We start from the raw sequence: 25,158 nt of genomic DNA, 5'->3' as shown, positions 1-25,158 counted from the left end.
TACTAAGAGTTAAATTCTAATAGATTAGACATTCTGAAATCCACACTTGCTTTTTTTATTCACAGGTAAAGAAACCCACCTCAGAGTACTTAAACAGCCGAGTTTGAAAAACGCTTTCTGCGCCAGCTGCCCTCACTGACCAAGCATTCTTTTGTCATTTATGGTTGTTTAAGATTATGGCAGAAGATCAGCCTGTAGTTCCTCATTGAAGAATAGCAGAACTCGATCAGTACTTCAGCAGTTAATCTGAAAATAAGGAAAATATTATTGGATCATAAAGTTTTCAACAGTTTTAAACTCGGTCTGTAATCTAAACATCACGTTAGAGGAATTCTTGTCAAATCATCAGTTTCTTGTCCTGAACAAGAAGGCATAAAGACCACATTAGCACGGCTTATGAGAGAGTCCCCAAAACAGGAAATCCCTCTTTTCACTTATGAGTTAACCAAATCTGAAGTGAAAGTTAGCATGGGACATCTAAGTCTTAACAATCATGAAATAATTTGCAGACTCGCTCAATCCTCTTCCAAAGAATGAAGGAGGGGTAAGGAGGTTACACAGAGTGTTTTAAAGTACCTCTTTAAATAAATACTAAAATATATAATAAATAAATATAATACTTAAATACTAAAATATTTAATGGCTATGAAATTTTTAGAAGGCTCTCAGGCACTGGTCTAATACAACATCTTTAAACAGCAAGACCAAAACCAAAATCCTAACTAAGTAACATTTAGGGTCAACCAATTTTCTGTGGTACTGATCATCTTTTCTAGAAAGTTGACTATGTGTCCTAACTGCCAGTTCAAAGTCCAAGTGATCATCAGGTCTGGATACAGGAAGCAACTTCCCCCAAGTCAGATTCCACAGAACCACCCACATTTTTGCCACCTTTTATTTAGAATCCAGATTATCCGGACATTTTTCATGTTCTCATCTCTCAAAATAGCTGCAAACCACAGCAAATTGCCTTTATGATTTTCTGTGGTATTAAAAATTTAAATTGCAGCTTCATGGCACAGCAGAGCCAGTGTAATGTGCCCAGATTCAGCCAAAGGGTCACCTCAGCCCCCTGATCTCCCCCATTACCTGCTCTAAATAAACTCAAGCAACTGTGACTGGGCAAAACAAGCTTATGATATACACATAACCACAACACTCATCACCAAAACTAGACAATAAAGAGGCTTTCCCCAGCTTCAAAGTATATTCACTGAAACCTTTTGTTTCATAACTGAAGATTGATATGACAGACTGGAGACAAGTACCTTTCCTCCCTTTGTTCTCCCACACCAGCTCCTGCTTCTGTTCCACATCAGGACAAATAAACTTTATCTTTGCTTGCAAATTCCTGACAACCAAGCCCCTCTGGTTTCAGCACCAAAATGCCAGACCATTCATTAGCCTATCACAATAGGAGCCCAGAGTACTCTCAGAAGTTTGAATAAAGCAGCTTTCCTGCTCCCAACCCTCCCCAAACTGCATCCATGTGCTAAGGGACTTGGTCATAAGCTCTATATAAGACTGCTTTCACGTCCTCAGCATTTTCTTACATTGAGGCCTAGAGGAAAAAATATTTCAGGCTTAACAGTGTTTAAATTGTCTCTGTCTATTGCCTTGTATTATTACACACAGGTTGTAGATCTCTTACATCTCACACAAGTGAATCCTGGTCTGATATCAGGACTCCCAGGTTTGATAACAGCTGACAACAGAAAATGAAGGGTTATATTCTAGTCACTGGGTTTGACTTTTTTTTTTTACCCCCACATATTCAATCTGTTATTGCCAATTCTTGGTTACTAAAAGATCCAACCAGCTTGCAACAGTAAAGCAGTTGCAATTCATGAACCCCCTATAATTTATGGAGGCCTTGTACAGACATTTTTCTTATTGTTTTGTTATTTTAAGTCAAAATCAACATGTTTTTTGCATATAAGTAGATTTCAATCAATCCCAATATATCAAGCAAATTTTAAAATATGAAGTTGCTCAGAGTCTATTTTCTCAAGCTCTACCAAAGTCAGCTTGTGCACAATGAACCACAGAACCTCACACTGGCCAGCTGTGGGGATAAGGGCAGCTAGGAGAAAACCCTTGATGGATCTGCCACAATACTTCAGGCTGACTTGATAAAACCAACAAACAAACCTTCAAAACAAACATCACCTAAAAAAGAGACCAAATTAGAAGTAATCACTTCTCTATAATTTGGCACCAAATGAACAATCTTGCAAGCCCAGCTTTCTCAGCAGAGGCAACTTCGTGCTCAGTTCAGTGACATGAAAGCTCAGCCACTTTTGCCAGGTGCAGCAGATGAACAGGCTGCCTGAATATTAAATTCATTCAGGAGTCATGAAAAAAATAAAAGAATACAGACTTTTATTTTAACTGGCTTGGCAACATAACAATGAAGTTGAAACAGCCTGGTTGTCTCATTGTTAGAGCAAAACCGGATTTACAACCCAGGTTTGTACTTTGAAGAAAGCTTTATATGGCTTATTATCACCTAGAAAAATAAGTGAAAACCTCATTTCCACCCTCTCGGATACACACACACTTTTACACACATTTCAATAGATCATTGTAGGCAACAATCTATTTTCAGAGCATTTCAGTCTTTTTCCCTTTTAGTTCAGCCTTTGGTATCTCCACAGGCTGTGATACAATTAATCTGACATTTACCAAATCTAGAAAGAGCGAGAAACTCTGAAAGTTATTCAACTTGCAGCAAGTTTTATTTCCTGCTATTGTAAAAACTGTTAATAATTAAACATTTTATCTCCACTTTTTATATGGATCAGAAGCTTTCCCACTTGCCCTTCCTTGACTCAGGAAGTGCAGCACTTCACTGCTGACACATGAAAACTAGGACAGGACATGTAACCTTCAGGATTATTTCCAGAGTCTTTTACAAATACTAATGCTGTGGACTTTTTTAATAGTCTTTTTGCCCCAATCAAAAAACTCAGGAAAAAGGAGGTAACCCACTCAGTCAACTCTTTCTACTTTTGCCGATATTATCCTCATCCTTTTGAGCACATGCTTCCCCCTCACAATTTCACAACCTAAATGCTTCACAAGTTCTATCAAGAAAAGAAAAACAGCAAGTTAAAAAAAAACAAAAACAAACCCCCCCCAAAAACAACCTCGCTTGAGTTTAATTATAAACATTCTGGTTGCATTTTTTTCAAACTACTTCCCCTCCTTGTTACTACAAACATTCAAAAACATCCTTAAGCTACAATCATGCTCTACAAAACATAAATGTAGGAAAGTAAAAATACACCTTATTATAACCACATTTTATACCGCAATTTTACAAGAGACTGAAAAAAAACTACGTCCTTTGCAACATGTTGAGCCCAAGCATCTTAAATGAGGGTAAAACACAGAGTTTTGTTCTGTATTGTGGATTTCAGTGCTCTCACACGTTATTTAAAAAATTTTGGTTTGCTTTTTTTTTAAAGCAAGTTCTTCATAGAGTCTGCTGGGAAAACAGCACCATGAGCTTCATTTTGCCATCATAATAGCATTCACTTATCTTGGCAACTCAAGAAGTATTTACACCCACACATGAAATGCCACTAAAAACCCCACAGAATACATGGCTATCTGCTAATATTTGAGAAATACACATGAAAATTTAGACTTACATTTAGTTCAGCTTTTACATTAATGACTGAAGCACAAATAATATGTGAGCATCATTTTAAATTAAAGTCCTCAGAGTTCCACCACCTTTCCTTAAAACAAAGGAATGAAGCAACAAGGAAAAATAAACAAAGAAACTGAAAACTGTGCCATAGGAATGAAAACATTAATTCTGCATGTAGAATGTTTGCCACAAGTCTCAACTATTTAAGCAATTTTTTTATTTTCCCATTTTATGCAGCAAGAAATTCGTATTGTCTCTGAAGCCCAAAGCTAACGCTTACTGCTGTTCTGCTCTATTTTTAATGTATTATTTTGTGGCACAAGCAAACATCACCAGTGAGTATTTTTGTAACATGTAAAAGTAAAAACTAAGATTTTTAGATAGGAAAAAAGTAACAAAATGGCCTGTCCCTGCTTCTCAGGAAACACACCTCAAGTTTTTCGGCATTTTCAGCCCTCAGTGCTGTGACCCTGTGAACCATCACATGCCTCCAAACCGAGTCCTAACAAATCACATACACATCCTCCAATACAAAGAGGATCAGTACTCCTTGTCTGCTACCATTATTTACAAATAGAATTCCACCAAAAAACATTACAGCCTCAAACTTTTTGATTTCTTACTCTCTATTTGATGAAGAAAAATAATGTATTATGTTACTTGCATAACTTACAGCTAGACAAAACCTATGTTCCCCTAGACGTCTACAGCAAACATACTGTTAAATCCAAATAAATAATCATTTTTTGGGCTAAGTTTGAAATTATCAGAGTTTAAACAGATTTTCCAAGAAGAATTTCTAAACGATGGCCAAAACTTAAGACACAGATTCCAAGCTGGAATCACAGGAACTCTCCTCATGTAATCATGACATCACCCAGAGCCAGCTGCCAGGCATAAGCAGGAGCAAGAAGGCTTCCCTGGGAAACTTTTGTGTCCCAGCTCACCAGAGAATGCACAGAGCCATCCAGCAACTGGTCAACTACATTTATTTATGTTTCCAAAAAATGGCAACCAACACTCTTGATCTTACTCTTAAGTTTTATTGAGTTAAAAGGAAACTGAGTTTTTGTAATGTTATGTCAGAACTGTAACAATTAACTCTGACTGACTTTTATGCCATTTGTATACTCGGATTACTGTGAGCATTCCCAATGGATTAACTGCTTTTGGGCGAAAGAGCTTTTGTTCATCTGATTTTCAGATTTTATTCAGTTAACAAGTAAAACCAGTATTTTGCTTGTTTGAATTAATTCAGTCAAAATTTAAAACATGGCCAAGCTGGGGAGGGGACATGTCTTGGAGTAAATTTATACAAAAGACAAACTGAAATAAACCCTCAAAGAGAGCTCTACCACAAACCCAGGACACAGAAAAGGACAAATTTGTCTCAAGAGTACAATAAAAGCCATGCAGAGATGTGCCAGTGCTTGAACAGACACAGAACATCCTCCATGTAAAAAGAATAATCACATTTAAGTTAAAATATAGATAGATAACACACTCATCAATACATTTGAGTAGTCAAAACAATAATTATTTAAAATAAAAGTTTTAAAACCAGCAAGATTAGCTTAAAATAGACTCTTACAGCAAGATTTCCTCTTTTTGACTCAGTGAAATCAGCTATCAAGAGGTATTTTAGTCACAAGTCTAGACTGACAAATCAGAAAACTGGGCTCAGTTATTATTTTAAATTTAAGAAGCCGGTCTTCTTAAGAACACAATCCCCATCCCATTAAGGCATACTGTTTGAAATTAGATGTAACTACAAAATTTAACTTGCAGTGTTGAAGGAATCCATATTAGAATAAATATCTTCTCAAGCAGATATGATTTTCCTTCTCCCTTCATTTCTCATTATGGTTCCTAACTCTTCACTGCCCTGTTTGCTTTCTGGTTAAGTAGGAATCAGAAGGAAACCAGCTCACTGCAGTTTTGCACACAATCACTAAAGGAGTCAGCAGAAACATTAACATCAGCTCTTTAATTAATGAGCTATTTGCCTGTGTATGTGTTCACATGTGCATTCACACACACATTAAACCTCAAGTCTATTAAGCAGAAATTCTCCATCATTTGCCACCAGCACTTCTGAGATAGTCTCAAAAACCACACAACTGACAAAATACTGGTTATACTGACAAAGCAAGTAGAAGCACAAAAAGTACAACGTAAGATTTAGTGGAATGCAATTCTAATTCAATTTTTGTTTCCTGGGAAAGTGGCAGCAAGCCTTCTAACTTACAAATTAGAACAATTTAAATTAAGCCTTTATGTCCTTTCCATGCAAGAAAGAAACAAAACACCTCATGAAAGCTCCACTGCAAGAGATTTAAGTAAAACTAACAGAATTTTGGATTTTGTGATTTTATTTTTTTTTTTAATTGACAAGCCACGAAACCATAATACTGATAAGTATTTCTTTTCCAGTCATTAAAGTTTAGTCTACAATTTCAGTTGACAGAACCTGATCACACTGTCTCTGAAAAAGCCCATCGTTCATGAACCTTCATGAGAGATAAATCCTATCTATTAGAAAAACTTCAAATACAGTGACTGATTTAAGCAACATTCCAAAAAAATTCTGCACTTTTAAAGAACAAGCTGAGAGACCACAAAAATGTTAGCTGGTTTTGATATGCAAAAATAATGTTTTATATTCACTTACTAGATAAAATCCAAAGGCTTTTTAACAGCATTACAGCAACTTATAATCCTCCAACTACATTGTAGCAAGAAAATAAAACCATCAGCGATACCAGAAAAAGTAGATGTTTGCTCAGTGCCTCACACCCACCACCACACACTGCCAGATTTGCTCTCATCTGCTGCTGCCAATGCACATGTGCAGAATTCTAAAGAAACTTCCTGCTCACACAGATCCCATCACACTCTTAACAACAGTAGTTAATAAATAAAAAGGCTTTTGTATCTTGTGTAACAGCTAATTATATTCATCCTACTTGCCACCCCCCAATGCAAAGCTCTACTCCACCAACCACACACATCTCATTGCCCCTGCATCAGATAATGCAGAATTTCAGTGCAATGGTATTATAAAGTAAAGTATTAATGCTAATATACAGTAAAGTAACAGGAAGAAATTATCAGCAAAAGTATGCAACTTGTGAGCTTCATGTTATAAAACCAAAGCAGTTTACCAATTGTCACTGCTGTTAAAACAGACTTTGGAACAGAAGTCAAGCTATCTCAGAGACACCAAAAAATCAAACTATAAATATATAATGCACTTAATTCGTATAAATAAGTTATCTTATTACATACATTTATCATCAGTTTGTACTTCCCCTCCCAAACAGGTAAGCAGAAATACACACCGGAACTCAGCAGATCACAAAATGGTTACGCAGCCCCTTTGCTATTGAAACACTGCCTCTGTCAGAACCTTGAGCACATGCCACCAAAATAAAGGACAGGCTCAGCATCCCCACTGCAGGAGAAAGACATTTCAATGAAGAGTTCAATGCTGCAGCAACAATTCTCTGAATTTAAAGAGATGGGGAGAGAAAAAAAAAAAAAAGGGAAAAAAAAAAGAAGAAGGTCTGGTACTGAGGTCTTTCATCAAAACTTGATTATGACTAAATTTGAAGATACCACCAGAAATCGTAAGGTTAAGAGTTACATTGCAGACTAAAATTAACTAACCTGATTACTCCTCTTGAGTGCCAGGACAACAAAAGATTTCCTTAAATGTAAAGTTCAGCAGAAAGGAGAGAAAACCCTTCACACATACACACTTTTTTACTTTTTAAAGAGTATAAAGGAAGAAAGAACCACATTCATAAGATTCTAGCCCTCACCTTTTCAGTTTTGTCCATGTATTTTTATCCTACACAGCTGAGCACAAATTTTAATCCTAACACACTGCAGGGAACACTGAACAGAAGAGACACATGAGGAGAGCTGCCAGCGACACTGGAACCTGGACAATCAGTCCAGGGTTCCCACCAGATACAGGGCTCAGATCAAGCAGATGCCCCACCCAATGTCCTTAGAAATGTCCAAACACTGAAGAAAATAAAACCCATTTAAATCTCTCTAAAGGAAAAATCCTCTGCAACCACAGTCTTTGTTACAAGCTGTTTGAACACAAACATAAAGCCCTATCTGTATTTTAAGCTCATTTGGCATATTTTTCTTTTTTTTAAGACAAATATACAGGATTTCACATTCACTGGGGAAAGACCACAAGAGTAGAACTGTTTGTTATTATCACAATAGAACTATTTTCACTAATCAGAATATGGGACTGCAAAATATTACCCATTTCTTGTAGCGAATGACTCCACCCATATGTTGCAAACATAACAGGTTTTGACCTTCTAAACTACGTTTTTAAGACTTCAAAACAAATCAGCTCTTCAGAAAAAAAAGCCCAGCAGAAGACGCAGCAACAAATACCTTATGTTTTAAGGTACAATAATCCACAGAATTCACTTGAACTGACTGAGCTTCCACAAATCTCAACAGCTGGCTATCAAGCCAGTACAAACTGTAAAGATAAATCTGAATTTACCAAAGCCTTGAGACAGCTAGTCGTTCTCAAACAAAATTTTTGCAGGTAAAATCTCTCACCTTACAGAAAATAATAGTCATAAAGACTGAATTGCTCAATTAGACTAACTTTCCAGGGAGCAATGTAAAATTCTTGTATTCTCTGCCTGAATCCAATTTTGACAAGAGACATAGAGCCCCTCTGCTGAAAAACTGATAGAGCCATAATTTTACAAACTCCATGACAAGTAACAATCTCCCTCTTCCTCTAGCCCTTCACAGAAGATTTAATATTCCTTTGCTTCTGTATCTCCTCCTTGTATGTTCTGGATAAAGTCTTATTTTTCAGTTCTTAAATAACAGTCCTCACATCTAAAATTATCAATATGATAAATATACAAGTAGGTCTGAAATGCAAGGAAAAAAGTTTAAAAAGTTTGCCATCCTTCATCCTTACAGATGCAAATGATGAACTGCCCTGCACGTAGTTAATTCGCTCCCACCTAAATGGCCACTAGATTTTTGTGTGAGACTATGGTAGGAAAATTAACCTGGTGCTACATACTGAATTAGAGGACAACTTGAAGTATTCTCTTACCGACATCACTTCCATGTAGCTGCAGCTTCTTTTGTGGGGGATGGGAAAAAAGAGAACCACCACACACAAAAAAAAAGAAAAAGAAAAAAGAAAAAATCCAAACAAAAACCTCAGACTTGGCAGGTTTTACTCACTTTCCAATGAGCCCTGGCAAGGGGCATCACTGCTCAGCTGTAATATTTGACCAAAAATCAAAAGGCTGAGTATTAGAAAAGGAAAAAAACCTAGCCCATAAAGCCTTCCCACACAGCAAGCAGGGACTCATAGAACTTTCTGATGTCTGTTCCAAACGCACAGAATATTTCTTCAGCCTCACCTGCTTTTGCAAACATGCCATTATGTACATTAGACAGCAACGTTTCACTGCTTGCACAGGTTCTCAGGGTATGAGCCACACATGACAAATGTTAAATTATGTCTTTTAATGCACTGCAAGAAGATCCTCCAGTGTTCCAAGCAACACAAAAACTAAGTGCCCAAACTAACACAGAGCAGATAAAAACTATAATTTGCCAAACTCAGATGTTTTGACGTGTTGTTCATGTCAAAATCTACGAGCATTCAAAGTTACCAGGAACTTCTCGGAGTCAGCATCCTTGAATGTAATCATGGAACACTCGACTGATTTTTCTAAAACAATACTGTAAATTTCCAGTTTGATGCTTTCAAAATACTGAGGTATTTAATTCCTTATTGTTATATAGTCGAGACAAGGAAAGAATCCCTATGGAGCCAAACAATGTATAAATACAGACAAAGAAGATTAAAAGAGATTCTAAACATCTTCAAGTCTATGCAACAAAGAACACATAAAGCAATCTACTGGTAATGAGCAGTAAAAAAAAAAGAAAAAGAAAACAAACAAAATAGCTAAACTGCTTATAATATACGCCAACAAACCAGCTTTCTATTCTTTTTATGCTGCAGATTAAACTGTATTGAAGACAGAAAAACTTCAAACCTAAATGCTAATCCAGTTTAACAATTTGTTCTAAATTCACAAACTAACAATTCCATCCCTGAGGACATTCAGGAAGACATGCCAAAAAAAAAAAAAAAAAAAAATAAACAACTGTGTAGGTTTTTATATATTCACTTTCTTTTTTTTATTTTTTTTTAAACAGGCAGGAGCTATTACATGGTATTTACTTTCTTCATCTGTTACCCGTTTTCCCCATCTTGAGCCTGGCAGCAGCAAGAAATTTCGTAAAAAATTCTTAAAACGCAACCAGAACAAGGAGCCTGAGAATAAGTGAGTTATTCATTAAAAGCTGGTGCTGCAGTATGTGATGGCCGGTTTTCTGTTGTTGGGTTTTGTTGTTTTTTCCAAACCTTGAAGGAGCACCCCAACACAGGGGCATCTCATGTTAAAGCAACTTTTTGATAGCAAGAAACATCTCCAGTCAAATACTCTAATCCCTAAGGAGCTTCCATAAACAATGGAAACCTACACCGGCAAACCCCTCGGAAGGTACATTTGGTCACAGGCTGGCGCTTTAAGTCCATGACCCAGCGTTCTTAATGCCAGCGCTGCCTTCGTGACCACAGGCCATTTAGTGACTGCCGTTCTTTCAACTTCTGGGACCAACTTCGCTGTCAGGGAGCTGCGAGGCTGATGCTGTCAGCGCGCCAAGCCCCATGGCAGGGGGCACCAGGCTGCTCGTGGGAGGAGGGAACAGCCTGGGCACACAACTCCTGGAGGAGCCGGGCTGTCAGCGCTGCCTGCGAGGTCCCACCGACACCAGGCTGGGAGACGCTCCCGCCTCTTGACAGCTCCCCGCGAGCGGTTCCAGCGACTCGGCAGGAGGAAGTTCCCGCGCCCCGCTCGGCGCCGGTGCCAGAAGGTTCCTGAAGCCTGACGTGACACCGAGCAGCCCGAGCAGGGACCCCCCGCGCATGCGCCCCGCGCCCCTCACCGTTGCCGGGTGACTCGCCCTCCCCGCCGTCCTCAGCACCACCAGCAGGTTCCTCCGCCTCTTCCTACCCCGGGGGCCGACGAGGGCCTCTTCTCGGCGCTCCGCTCTCCTCGCAGCCCTCCTCCGCCGGCCGCTGCCCGCGCCGTATGCCGCGGCCGCCGCGCTGCCGGACCCGGCGCCGTCCGTGCCCTCACAGGCGCTCCGAGCTCCGAGCCGCGAGCGGGGGGTCCCCGACGGCAGCGGCGGCGACGGGCGGAAGTGACGCTCTGACTGACAGGTGCAGAGCGCGCGCCCCCCGCCCGCCTCCCCCCGGGGGTCACGTGCCGCGGGGCGGGGCGGGCGCTGAGGGCGGGCGGGGCGCGCGCCCTGAGGCGGCGGCCGCGGGCGGCCCGGCCCGGGGGGCACTGAGGGCCGGCACAGAATTAACGTTTCGCGGTGTTGTCGCCTGCGCGGTAACTCAGCCACTCGCCCTCCTCGGCCTGGGCGGGCTCAGAGTCACAGAATCAAATAGCTTAGGGAATACCTCTGAGCTCGTTGAGCCTTACCTTGGACCGAGCATCATCGTGTCCATCACACCAGGGCACCGAGTGCCACGTCCGGTGTTACCTTAAACACCTCCCTGGGCAGCCCGTTTCAACGTCTGATCGCTCTTTCCGTGAAGAAATTCCTCCTCATGTCCAACCTAAACCTCCTCTGGGGCAGTTCGAGACTCTCCTCTCGTCCTGGGGTGCCCAGAGAGTGACCGTGGCCAGTAGTGGCACCATACCCTGGTGGCTCGTACCCTGCTGGCTTTGGTTGAGGAAAAATTTCTTGACAGAACGGGTCATCAGACATTGAACGAGCTGCCCAAGGAAGTGGTGGCATCACTGTCCCTGAAGCTGTTCAAGAGAAACCTGGATGAGGCTCTCAGTGCCATGGCTTGGTTGACATAGGTTGGACTCAACTACCTTAGAGGTCTTTTCTGGGGTAATTGATTCTAAGATTCCAGATTCATAACCATATTAAAATATTTCCTGCAAATTTTCTGAATTGAAGCATCAAGAGCAATCACTGCCAAACATTTCCCAAATGTAAGCATACCAGAAGTAATGAAGTGCCCTTTGACAAAGAGTTAATGCATTTTGAAACACAAAATTTAGCACCCTTAAAGTGAGTTAGCATAAGTTAGAGAGGAGATGCAAGCTTACACCCGAAGTGTTAAAACCAGTGCCTGGCAGTCTGTGGTTCCCACATGCTACACTGAAACTACAACAGCTTTTTCTGTCATGCAGTGCCAGCAGCCATAGGTGGTGGGTTTAATAAGGCATTTAAGGAAACTTGGATTTAGATAGTAAAAACCCTCTCAGGAAAAGCTATTTTTCTCCCCCCATGAAAAACTGACAAAGAATATGTGAAAGGGGGAAAAAATTATACAAGCAGGATGGGATTAATTGAAACTTATGTATTTTCAATAGCTGGGAGGATTTTGTTTCAGGTTCTGCAGCATGGATTCTGAAATTTATCTAGAGGTACATTATAAGACTCATTAAAAGGTTTTGCATTTAGAATCCAAAGAAGGGAGAGTCACAGTCCCACAGTAAATTAACCTGGGTTTAATCAGATCTAAAACTCTGTTTCCTGCTGGAAGATTTGGTGTCGTTAGGAGGTACTACGCAAACCCAATAAAACATGTAGGGTTGGGGGAAATGGCCTCTCAGAAGGTCTCTGTGCTGTCCGTCTGTTTCCACACCAGACTTCTCCACTTGAACCACTAATAAAATTTCCTCACATCAGGATGAGGTTTCTGAATTTGTATTTTGTATACATAGCCATGCTCTTTCTGATTCATTTAGCCTCATCAACAACAATAAAGATACTGAATCAGAACAAGCTGGCAATTTTGTTGATGAAACATGGGGAGAGCGGACTCCAGCTGGCTCTTCAGCAGATACATTGGCCAGTTGACAGGAATAAAACTGCAAGAAACCTGACACAGAAAGCACACGTGGTGAGAGGAGACAGACAGCAGAGGCAGGCAGGTAGGCAGGCACTGCACAGCACCTGTTTGCTGGTTTTGAGTCCAAGGCAATGGCTTTTCTCTTCTGAACTGGCTCCGAATACGCCATTTCATGCCAGCTTATCCTACCTCCTTTCAAAGGCTTCCAAGGCTCCTTGCAGGGGGCAGACATATGCAGTCCCAGGCTGCCATTTTAGGCGTTTCTGCTCACTTTGTGCTCTTGCTGTCTACTTGAAAGGTTAAGGACAGCCCAGGAGTCAGAGTCATAGAATATCTCAAGTTGGAAGGGACCCATAAGGATAGAGTCCAACTCTGCTCCTCATAGGACTGTCTAAAGCTGAACCATGTGACTAAAAGCATTGTCTAGGTGCTCCTTGAACTCTGGCAGGCTTGGCGCTGTGACCAATTCCCTGAGGACTCTTTTCCAGTGGCCAACCACCCTCTCAGTGAAGAACCTTTTCCTAATGTCCGGGCTGAACTTTACCTGACAAAACTTCATTCCATTTCCTCAGGTTCTATGACTCGTCATCAAAGAGATCAGCATCTCCCCGTGCCTGTAAAGGAAGCTGCAGAGTGTGATGAGAGCCCGCCTCTGTCTCCTCATCTCTGAGCTGAATAAATGCAGTGAGCTAATCTGCTCTTTGTAAGACTTTCCCTCCTCCTTTTTTCATCATCTTAGTCTCTGCCTGGTGTTTTGCCATATTTTCTAAGGTAGTAAATAGAGAGAGGAGAGAGGCAACAACTTAATGAGTTACATCCCCAAAATTCAGCTGTTGAAAGCATCTGCCTCTCAGATCACTCCTAAACACCACAATTAGCATTAGTAAGGCTACTGTCCATTAGCTGTTCCCACTGCCCTTTTCCACTGTCTCAGGCACACCTGAATTGTGAAGGCAGCATTTCATACTCCTCCCCCTCTAGTGCTGTGCAGGCTGTGGAGCTCCCACAGCCTCGCTTCCCTGCTCTGAATCCAGAGGCACATTCAGAGCAGGGGTTGTGCAGGGCAGGGCTGCAGTCCCAGCACATGACACAGCACTGTCACCCCACGTCAGGAGGTTTGACACTGTGCTGCCCTGTACAGTGACACGGCCCTAGTGTTCTTCAGTGTTGCTGAAGAGCAGAAGGACCCATTCTCCAGCTGCTGCACAGCTCCAGGAGCTTGGCAGGTGCGACTGGTCAGCATCTGGCTCCTAGGACTGAAGAGCCAGAGTGTCATGGCATCCCTGTCTCATGAGTAAATCCGTGTCCGGATCCACACCATGAAGGGGGAGCCATTTCTGCAGCTCAGTGTGTTTTCTTACAAATCCTTACAGCTAAATTGCTCAGCTTAAAAGTTTTGCAGAGATTGACTGCTAAGTGCTTACAAAGTAACTCAGTAGATCTAAAATAATTACTGGTGTAATTCCCTTGTTTTCAGGAAAAGCTATTCATAAGTGGAATTACTTTTGCCTGTAGGTATCACGAAAGAACTGGAGCCATGTTTCCTTCATGTATCCCCAGTCCCCATCCTGACCTAGTATGACTTTAGAATAAATATTCTGTGAAGAATCTACCTTCCAATTAAGTCTGCTTCCAGCAAGAGCCCTGATTACACCCCATCAGAAATTGGAGAAACTTAAAGAAAAATACCCTTATCCCAACTGTGCTCAGTGTTGTATAAGGCTTAGTACAAACTGAGCTAAAATACTCCAAAACTTAAATCAGCTTTGCAAAGCTACAATCCTTGTAAGGATTGTACAAATCCTTGTAAGGTTGATAGCCTGCCACACAATTCCTTACCTTAATACTAGGTTATTATCTTAGTAGGAGGAAATGGGAATCTGACACATAGCAAAACAAGACATTGTCTGTTTTAATACCTGTGTATTATATGCCAAACAGTTTTTCCTGGAAATTATCTGTATGTCAGCAAGGTGTTTGCTTTTGGGTTTAATTGTTCACCTACAAATTATTTGATACATTCTTCTGAACTTGGAAGTGCTCAATTTTTGCCTTAGGTGGATCCTACTGATATCTTGCAAACAATATTGACCAAACATGAGCCCTTTCAACACCAAGGAAAAATTAGCAAACACTTTATAGCTGGTTGCTCTGCAAAGAGCCTTCTTTTCCTGCGTGTTTCATCCAGAAACAGAGACAAGCTGAGTCTTTACTTTGTTCTTTTCCAGCATTATAGCATTTTCTAACAAACATTTTGTTTCAGGATGCCTCACACATGACACTTGGCCTTGCTGAGCATCCATAACTGTCCATGGAAACGCTCATATCACCAAGTATCCAATTGTTCTAACTCATGGTGTCCAAAAGGGCACTTAAAAATCAAAGTTCATTTTTAAAGCTTTGCCCTGTATTAACAAATGAGGTTTCATAATGCTCAAGCAAATAGGTAAAAGGAGCTATTTTACAGAAACACAAACTCCAGCCCAGAGAAAACCATTCATCATTTCAAAGACTGTCAGCCATTACTAGACACATATGTAAGGATTTTTTAAAACTGAATTGAGTATCAAAGGCACATGTTCTGCGTAAATGTCAGACATTTTTACTCGTTTTTCTACTAGAGTTCTGTGATTAAAATAAACATTTACAGCATGAGATTTTTTTCCCTGCCTCTGAACACTTTTTGGATCTGAATCTTTGTTTTAGAAGATGTGTCTTGTGAAGAAGAAATCTAGGAATATGGGTCAAATGTGGCTTTTAAGGCTTGTTCATATTTTAATTGCATGGTTGCAGACTTAACAAGAGATGATTCTTCCCTCCTTGAAATTTAAGACATCGAAAGGTTAATTCAGTCTTCTCAGTTCCATTTCCTTCCGTCTGTTCCCCTTCCCACACTCCTCCCCACCCCCCATCTGTAGACAGCTGAGTTATTTGAATTTTATGCAAGCTAGTATTCATCCAAAAGGGAAAATCACTCAATGTATGCACCAGGCAAGCGAAAATTGCAGTACTGCATACTTGCATTTTTTACTTCCTATTTGCTGTTCTCTGCATTCACCAGCTTGGGCTGTGGACATACATGCTCATGTCCCAGAGATCAAGTTAACTCAAATTAAAGCTTGTGTGTCCCCATTGCTGTTGAATTCCCATTCTTTGCTCTCATGTGGAATCTATGCTCAAGCTGCTGTGGTGCTTTTACCTTGGGTTGAGGAAAGGCTTCAGTTCACATTACCACAATTTATCAGCTGCCAACACAATCACTCTCTGCTGCTCCCATGTTATTTCATGGTGTGGTCACTCATACTCAAGGTACACTAACTCCAAAGGAGTTACTTTGACAGGGCTCAGGTTAACCCTGGGATGAAGACAACTTTAATCCAACTGATTTTAGCACTTTTCATACATTTGCAAAGAAAAAAATCCATAAAAGAACTCATTAAAAATGTTCTAGTTCACTCACGTTCTGAAGAAAGATGTTCACTTCAGATTCCAGGAGAGCTAAACTGTATAATCTTTCTTTTTTCTTTATTTTACATTTTAAAAAAGAAAAACAGCATTTCATGTAAAATTCTTGCAGCTTTCATCGAAAGGCAGAAGTTAACAGATGTGGAACTTACTGATTACCATTTTCTTACATAACTGTTGACCTTGTATACACAGCATGTAATACCTATGTGTTTGATTTACACTGTATAATACGCTTTAAAAATTGGAAAATGATTTTTGGAAAAGATGATGGAGAAATACAATTTTTTGTTCTGCAGATTTCTCAGAGTAATCAGCTAGAAAAGATAACTTGGCTGCCTTTTCTGTTCCTCTGCTTCAGCAGCCTTGTTTCCTTAAGCAGCTGAAAAGCTTCAGGGTTTATCTTCTCCCCAGCATAAAACCACTCAAGCTACCAGAAGTCCCAGGCTATTGCGAGTGGAATGATTTGGCAACACAAAGAGAAGTGCTGGTGAGGCACCCCTCAAAACCACATCCACAGCCCTGTATCCCAGGAGTGAAGAATACCTCACCTCTGTAGCTACCCCAGCACAGCACGGATTGTAACAACAGACCCACCTATTGTGCTTTTTCCTCTGGACAAAATGAAAATCTGAAGTTAACATAAAGTTAGTAGATGTCTGGATTTTACGATCTTTGATCTATCTTCTCCTAGATTATGCTGGTTATCTATTTGCTGCACAGTGGGTACCACAATTTCAATGGTAATGTTTCTCCTGTCTGAAGCAAAGATAGGGAGAATCCCAAAAGTGGATTGTTTCACTCCAGAGCAGCTAGCTACACTGAGAAGAGCCATGTTTGAGCACACTCTCAATGCTCATCCAAGATTTCCCTGTCTTACTCCTTCCCTAAACTGTTGCTTGCAGGAGATACTTCTGTCCAGAGACAGAAAGGAGGAAAAAAAAAAAAGACTGTTAAAGACTCAAAGTCATGCTAAACTTGTGTCTCTAGACCAGTATTCATCACAAACTGTCATGTGCTCTGTAGCACTAACTAATGTGACTAACACATCACATGCTTCATTCCCCACCCTGGCTTTGAGGGGAGAAGCCTGTGCATGGACATTCTGTATTCTACTTTTCCCTTTAATAATTCATGCATGGGTCAACAAATTTTGCTAGAAGGCGCCAGGCCAGAGCCAAGTACTTTGTGCTGGAAGACACACTTTTGGGTAAGTTCTTGAGAAAGCTCTGTTGCAAGAATCTTCATCTGGTTAAACTTTTAAAAATTCACCCCCATACCAAGTTTTATAATTAAAAAAAAAAAAAAATAAACAAAAGAAGAGAGAGAGGAATTTTCTACTCCCATTAGCTTATGTTTTCTCCTTTTGCTCTTTGCTGCAACAGGGTTTCTGGAATAGACTTGTCTGAACTCCTGAGCTATTTGGAAAACATGGGGCTGGAAAAAATAGCCCAAGGAGAGGGACTGTCTACGACTGCCTCTCCTCCCCCCTCATCTTCTGCATGTACCGACCCTCAAGGTTCAATGGTCTTGATATGGAAAATGAAACACCTTAGGTAATGATAAAACATCCAGTGTAAGACAAGTGCTGAGTATTTACTCACTGGCAGTGCAGCATTGCAGCAGAGAGTCTGCCAAAGAGGGATCAGTGCCTTCCTTACACCCCCAGGATTCATTGTCTCTTAGCCTGGGAACCTGTCTCCGTTCCCAAACAGGGATATTTTTTTTGGCAGCAAGACGGAACAAAAGGCACAAAGAGAACTAAGAAAACCCTTTCAGTGAAGCTGTAGTCTTTTCTTTTTCCTGTTCCCCTGAGGACGGGAAAACTTCTAAGGACCACTCGTAACATACTCAATCCTGTTACCTGCCTGGAAGGTGCTCAGTGCCCACAGGGACCTACAGGAATTAGTGTCCGTGCAGATTCCAGCACAGCTTTCAGCCTTGACACATTGATCCTCTACCTTTAGCACCAAAAATACCACAGCATTTTGAAAATGAAATCACTGTTATATTTGAGTGGGTGTGTTATTTCGAGACAGCACTAATGTGATTATAAAATCAGTTGTGTCAGCTTATTGGCTCAGCTACAGACACTGATCTGCTCGAGCGTCTGTTCCTCTACCCGGCTGTTCGCGTTAGGGTGCTTTGTCCCCCCTCATCTCCCCGTGGAAATAGAAACCATTTGATTCCCACTGCTGCACCAAAAAGAAAAGAACCTCTTCTTCTGGCAGTTGCCCACCTCGTCTCTATGAAACTTGGCATTTCCAGAGCACCTCTTGTGCCAAACATGAGCACAGCATCCCCCAGCCCATTAAAGGCTACAGCCCATATATACATATATATGCACAGGCTGGGCACGCTGCTTCCAAGTGACAGCAGCCAAGAGAAAAGGTCAAGTGGCAGCAGGGTCCAAACCTCCCAGCCTTACCTTTCAGACTTTTCACTTGAACTCCCTCTAAACGTTTCCTCTCACCTATTACTGAATCCTGGGAGCAAGTGCTTGTTTTTCCCTGCTGCTCTGTGGGTGTCTGACAGACTCGGTGGCTTGTGCTGCCAGGCATGGTTTAGTGCTGTCAATGGCAGGTGACTCACTGGTATCAGAAGTGTCAGTCCTGGCAGGTTTGACTCAGCCCTTCATCTTTTGGCAACAAATTGAAATAAAGTACAGTTTCCATTGTATGAGGCAGCTTTTCAGGCACAGCCATACCAGTGTAACTTTATGTGCTTGACGTGTAGAGGATCTGTAAAGATTCTATAGTCTGCATGCTCCACTGGCTTCCTGGTTTTGCACATTTCTATACACTGGATCATTCTGCTGCCTCTGTGCAACACAAAGAAAGTTGAAGTTCATTGCAACCACAGTCATCCCAAGGCCAGGCAAATGCCATGTTCCCCTTACTGAATATGGTGACTCTGAAATCCTGCAATTAAAAACCTGACAAAGAGCAGCTTTGCTGCTTATATAGCAAAAATATTTCCATTACTAGTGAAAGGAAAAGGCATTGGAGTAAGATATTACCTACCCATCTTTACCTCAAAGTATGTGATGCCCTCAGGCCAAATTCCAAACTTTCCATGTGTAAACTGCATCCAGCTGTGTGTGCTGCATGGAGTATATAAACATGAGGTTTGAATCCCACACTAGCTGTGTTTGACCACAGCACTGAATTTACAAGCTACAGAAACTTGACAGGCACTTTATGCAATAGTCAAGATGTTTGTTATGGAGATGAGTATCTCCTGATTTCAGCAGAATGAGAAGGTGTGATTTCTCATCATTATGTTATTTGGCTCAACACTGTTGCACCTTCCTCACAAACCCAACCCAATATCAATTAAAAACTTAGTCATCTTCAGCCTAAAAACCCAAACAACGTATCCCAAACTGTTTTAGTATTAGGTTTGCCAATAAATTGGGCAATTAAAGTGGTGATGGTGGTGAAAACAAGCGTGCTCACCCTGTCTTAGCACGTTTAGAAGAGCCTGAGCTCTGCTGTGGATCCCGGGGGCAGAGCCTGTGACTGGACACAGAAAACAAAAAGCGAGGTTCCTCTGCTTTGCTGTTCTGAACACTTTGTTCGCTCTCTACAACTGAGAGAACTTCTGCTACTCTTGAAGTTTAAGAGGTCTTGTCCTTTTAGTCTCTCTTCATAATCAGAATTATAGTTGTTATTTTTTTAAATGGACAAATATTTTAAAAACTGAAACTCATTAACTGCCTGAGTGATTCATGAATCTCTCAGATTATGTTTTAAAGTCTTTTCTGATCTTGTGTCCAGCCAAACAAGAGGTTAATGCTCTCTCTCTAAACAGACACAAAGACTCTTCAGTGCCAAATCTCAGCTACAGCTTGCACCAAATATTCATCCAGTGGCTGCCTTCCTGCTTTTTCCCAGGAGGTTTCAGTCAGGAACACAGCTTTCTATTTGTGACAACTGGTTGGATATGTGGGATGGAAGCAAAGGAACCGAGTCCTGACATTTAACATGGTGTGCACACACAGTGAGCTGGTGTGGTCAGTGAAGATGCAGAGATAACCGAGCCAGCCTGCACAAATCCCTTAGGCTGGGAAAAACCTATAAGATCAAGTCCAACCACAAACCTGTTCATTGTTTTAGTTTAAACAAACATTGTAAGAAGAGGTCCTTAAGACACATTTAAGCACATTAAAACCATGCACACGTTATCAGACTCAAACCCACTCTACCTAAGCCTGTAGTGTCAGCAGAAAGATCCACAGACCCTCCAGGGGTCTCAATCAACTGGGAGACATCTCTGTCCCTCTGAGCATATTGTTCAAGTGACCTTACAGTCAATAGAGAAAACCAGCTACTCTTAGGGCACAATTAATTTTGTCCCAACTTCATTGCCCCCCTTCTGTCTGGAATTTCAGATGGAGGCACCGAAAGTACATGAGAGGAAACCCACACCAGTATCCAGGAGGATGCACACAGCCCTTCTCTCCTTGGTTCCAGAGCCATGGGCTGAGGGAGGCACCTGCAAGTGCATTAACAGCTACCAAATCAGGGACAAGCAGAAATTCACAGCACATCTCTTTAGGACGCCTTCCTGGATATAACTGTGGTGCCTGGGCTGTGCGAATCTCAGACTTGGCCCTTGCTCATGGCAGTCACACCATGGCTGTGCTGAGAGCCCTCCAGAGCCCCAAGTTCATTCTTCTGCCTGGGGAGGTGGGGATGATCCCCAGGCATGCTGCTGAAAGCACCTACAGTCCCTCTCAAAAAAAACAAACAATGTGGCAGCAGGAACCCTCAAACCTCACCTTTACTCCAAACCTCAGCACTGGAAAATGATGGGAAGGGAAACTTCAGTATGATTGTCATGGTAAATGAAGAGAACAGAAAAAAAGAAAAATCAAGATGTAATTTGGCAGTTTTCCATGTCAGTTTTCCCATTTCTCTCCCTCATGCACTTTCTACAGGAGCAATCTGTCCTTTCCCTAAACGCTGAACAATCCCAGCACTAAACTAATCAATATTAATAGCGATGGGTTTGGGAGGAGGGAGGAGGGGAGAGGAGAGGAGGGATTACCCTGACCTTTTTCAACTCACACTGCCTCAGACAGCCACCAAGCAGCTGAAGAGAGAGCAGCCAGACGGTAATGCCATGTGGTTTTAGTAGCTTTTCATTTTTTAAAAAAAAATCTTCCTTGTGAATATTTACTCTGTTGTTTCAGTGCAGATAGCAATGAAATCTGATTTTCTGCAGGAAGGAAAAAATATAATTATATCAGCCATCTCCGGGCCAAGCCTTGCCTTGATGGGAAACTCCACTGAAATAAGGGAAATAACGCCCAGGCTGGATTTTAACTTGAATTTCTTAATAAAAAGAAAATTGGATTAGGGAAGTTTTGACAGGTGAAATGCTAGTGTGCTTTGTGGGTTTCTCTTTATTACAGGAATGTAATCAAAGCCATTGAGCTGTGACTGGGATATGGAGCAAGAGCAAACAAAGGGCTGGGGGAACCAGTCCTCTATTGTTACGCTCAAGTGTCCACAGCAGCTATGGGGATGGATGGACTCAGTGCAGAAGGCTCAGAATGAAAGACAAATCCTATTAATTAAAAGAAAATCATAATTGAAGCTCTTTGTTCCTATTGGATTTGAGGTTTATTGTAGATTTTCCAGTTGGCAGCATTTCTTAAAATACAGGCTTATTTTTTTTTTCAGGGGGCATCATGGATTACTGGCAATTAATCATTGTCTCTTTATTGCTGATTATTCTTGTTGCCATGTGCAAAATATGATTTTTAGAAATTTCATCTGAGAAATCTAGAGAAAATTCTATTTATGCATTTCCTCTTTCGCTCCGAAAGAGCCAAGCCTCAGGGAAAGGTCCCAGATTGAGTGTTAGGTTTGTGGGGGTTTTTGAATAAACATTTTTATGGTATTTTCATATTTTTTCTCTTGAGGAGAAAATGCTTTGCAGATGGCTGATATCACAGCACTAGCTAATGAAGCCATGGGTGTGTTTTCCCTTTCTTTGTCAGGACCCATCATGTCCGACAAACCAGATTTTGCAGAAATTGAAACATTTGACAAGACCAAGCTGAAGAAGACAGAAACCAGAGAGAAAAATCCACTGCCCACTAAAGAAAGTAAGTGCTTATGAGGCTATTTGAAGTACGAGTAGCAAGGGCATAATCCGTATTGCAGTTCATATGCAAAATGAATACTAATCACAGGATTACAGGCTCAAACTCATCCCTGACTTTAAGTGGGGATAATACTAAGACTCTATTCTGGGCTTCCAAGGATATCAGTAATTATAACCAGCAGTGCATTTTGTCTGAAAAACCCTTTCTGATGGGATTGCTCTTGCTTCTGCTAAAAGCAGGACCAGTGTTCCCACTGGGTGCTGGTAACAGGATCAATCCGTTTGTAATTACCTTGTTAGCAGCCCCTCTGGAGCACAGGGGAGCCTCTGCCCATCCCTGGCAGGCCAAGGCAGCATCCCCAGAGGGTGCCCGGGCTCTGGGTTTAATGTTATCAGGCAGATGAGCTGCTGCCCCCCACTGGTACCTGCTGTCAGCCCTGGGCAGGAGACCTCCAGGCACCTTCTCTGGGAATAAGGCTGCAAGCAAACCCAACATCATCTTCATCTAACAGCCAATCTCCCTCAGAAAAGCACCCCTGAGCTTTTCTCCTGCAGGGTCTTCTCCCATACACACTGTGCACAGGCAGCCACATAAGGCTGGGATTCATGTTCAGCTTCAGATATGAAAAGAGCATTTGGAGCAGATTTTGTGAGCAGTTTCCTTCAGAAGAATATTGCTAATCACTGTGGATGTGTGTGCTGATAGCCATGCACACTCAATCCCTCAACATTAGATACCTTTTTTTTCTCATTTTATTGTCCTTGCCAATGCTAAAGCTGTAAATACAAGAGGAGCTTTGCACGCCATGAACTGCTCCCTTCTTGCTATGCAGGTGTAGGAACGAGTTGTCATTTTCAGGGTGATCAAAACAACCAATTATGGATTTAACCATTCTCTGGCTTGAAGTATGATCATAGAAAACTGTATCCTGCAGAACCATTATCATTAAATTACAGAATGGTTTGGGTAAGAGAGGACTTTAAAGATCATCTTGTTTCAACCCCCTGCCATGGGTTGCTCTATCCTACTATCCTATCCTAGGTTGCTCCAAGCCCCATCCAACCTGACCTAGAACACTTCCAGGGATGGGGCAGCCCCAGCTTCTCTGGGAAACCTGTGCCAGGGCCTCAGCACCCTCACAGGGGAGAATTTCTTTCTCACATCTAATCTAACCCTGCCCTCTGTCAGTGTGAAGCCATTCCCTCTTTTTCTGTCACTCCAGGCCCTCGTCCAAAGTCCTCTCCAGCTCTTTTGTAGCTTCTTTAAGTGCTAGAAGGGGTTCTAAAATCTCCCCAGAGCCTTTTCTTCTTCAGGATGTACACCCCCAACACTCCCTCAGTCTGTCTCCATAGGGAGGCAAACTTTATTGTTCATAAACAGTAATATTTACTGATGGTGTTTTTGTTTCCTGTTTTTCTACCAGCTATCGAACAGGAAAAGCAAAGTGAAAGTACAGCCTGAGTATAAATTCAAGATGTGACTGCTGCTTCTTCAGTGGGGTTTTGGCTTCTGAGTTGGGTTGTTGTTTTATTTTGTCCCTCCCACACCATTTTCGTTGCCTGTTTATTTTAGAAACATTTGTTCATTTAATGTTCCCTGGAGAAGTTTATTTTTTTTGAAGAAGATACTATGTATTCGTATTCTTAAAATTATAATTCCAAGTTCTCTATCAACCCCATTACTTGGCAAAAAAAAAAGGCAATTTGCATAGAAATTGTTTTCCTAAACCTCACAATAAACAGGTTTCTTCTGACCAACTGTCTTTGAGTTTTGCAGAAATCGAGTTTACACTGCAACTCCTACTCCTTCCGCCTTTGCATTCCCACAGCAGCTCGGGGATTTGGGCAGGTTGGGAAGGATTACCCCAGACACTCACAGGTCCCTTGGCTGGAACACAGCCCCATCTCCATCATCTGCAGAATTCCAGAGTTCCAGAGGGCACCAATCCACAGGAACCCCCCGACTGCTTTCACAGCAGCCTGGAGACTTCACTCCCATCCCTTGTGTTACCCAAGGGTGTTTCATGGGAACCCTGAGGGGCAGACTGTGTGTGCCAGCTCCTGCTCTTTGAAACCCCCAGCCTGGAAGCAGGCATGAGTAAGAGGGGAAGCCACTGACCTGCTTCAGTCTTGTCCAGCAGCAGGTTAAAGGTTCCAGAGACAAGTACCCACTTACAGATTCCATGCCAAATTCATGGCTGGGCTGAGGACATACTCAAATTAACATTTCAAATGAAGAAAAGGGCTGCAGAACCCTCTCCACAGCTTTTCTGTCTCTCTAACTTGCAAAGATGCAGTCAGCCTTGGGATAACTGCAGTACAAATACAGCCTTTGGCCCATTTCATAACAAGCAATACAAGAACAAGGGAAGGTGGAAGGAAGAAAAAATTAAGTATCACATTGATTTTTAGAGATGAGAGAAAGACCTTTATCAGTACAGAGGTGTAAGACACAAACCTTCAAAGCAAGAAAGGGCTCCCTACATCATTACCAGTGGAGCAATAACATCCTCACTGGTCTGCAGAGGACTTGGCAAGAATAGACTCTGGTACCAGCTCAGGGGACTCTCAATTACATGGTATCACATTATCTCTGGAATTAATTTGCAATCATATTAGAAAAACAAGTGCTTACTCTGGGCAGATAAGCTGCTGTCCCTGGAGCTTCAGTTTGATCCTACTTGTGCTGTGAAATGAAAGTAGCTCTGTGTACTTCATCAGGGATAGTCTGGGCTTGTACCTGCATAAGGTGCGGCAGAATGCAGCCTACAGGCTTCAGAAAGCAGAAAAGAATGGTTGGGGTGATGTCCAGAAAGCTCTTGTTTACTTAAGAGCTGCTTGACACTAGACATTGAATCTGAATAGTCAGAACTGCAATTAAAAGTAGCAGTGGATCCACAAGACTGTGACCTTTGGTGGCAACAGAAAGTAACCAGAGGTGATCAGGAGA

General features: G+C 41.6%; 2 protein-coding genes across 10 annotated transcripts in view; one reads left to right on the top strand and one right to left on the bottom strand.

Annotated features, from left to right (window-relative positions):
- FAM13B (family with sequence similarity 13 member B) overlaps positions 1-10,862 on the bottom strand; it is a 44,795-nt gene extending 33,933 nt beyond the window's left edge. For 3 of the 8 annotated variants that reach the window (XM_058848411.1, XM_058848412.1, XM_058848416.1), the window contains exons 1-2: positions 10,691-10,838; positions 80-246 (exon numbers count right to left, since the gene is read on the bottom strand). The gene's annotated coding sequence lies outside the window, so the exon portion shown is untranslated. Of the gene's footprint in view, positions 1-79; positions 247-10,690 lie in introns of all 8 variants that reach the window. The other 5 variants (XM_058848417.1, XM_058848415.1, XM_058848414.1 and 2 more) reach the window with 5 other exon arrangements.
- Positions 10,863-17,168: 6,306 nt separating this feature from the next.
- Positions 17,169-23,962, top strand: LOC131584044 (thymosin beta-12-like). Of its 2 annotated transcripts, none has more exons than XM_058848793.1 (3): positions 17,169-17,301; positions 22,102-22,209; positions 23,633-23,962. In XM_058848793.1, the coding sequence occupies exons 1-3, from the start codon at positions 17,226-17,228 to the stop codon at positions 23,668-23,670; spliced, it is 222 nt and encodes a 73-aa protein (XP_058704776.1). In that variant the 5' UTR covers positions 17,169-17,225; the 3' UTR covers positions 23,671-23,962. The 2 variants fall into 2 exon arrangements, with proteins under 2 accessions (XP_058704776.1, XP_058704777.1); XM_058848794.1 differs by lacking the exon at positions 17,169-17,301 and adding an exon at positions 21,165-21,210.
- The last annotated feature ends 1,196 nt before the right edge of the window (positions 23,963-25,158 follow it).

The sequence above is a fragment of the Poecile atricapillus genome, chromosome 13 (genome assembly GCF_030490865.1).
Source record: "Poecile atricapillus isolate bPoeAtr1 chromosome 13, bPoeAtr1.hap1, whole genome shotgun sequence".
Lineage (NCBI taxonomy): Eukaryota > Metazoa > Chordata > Aves > Passeriformes > Paridae > Poecile > Poecile atricapillus.
Note: the sequence above shows the minus strand (reverse complement) of the source record. Positions and strands in the feature narration are given on the sequence as shown.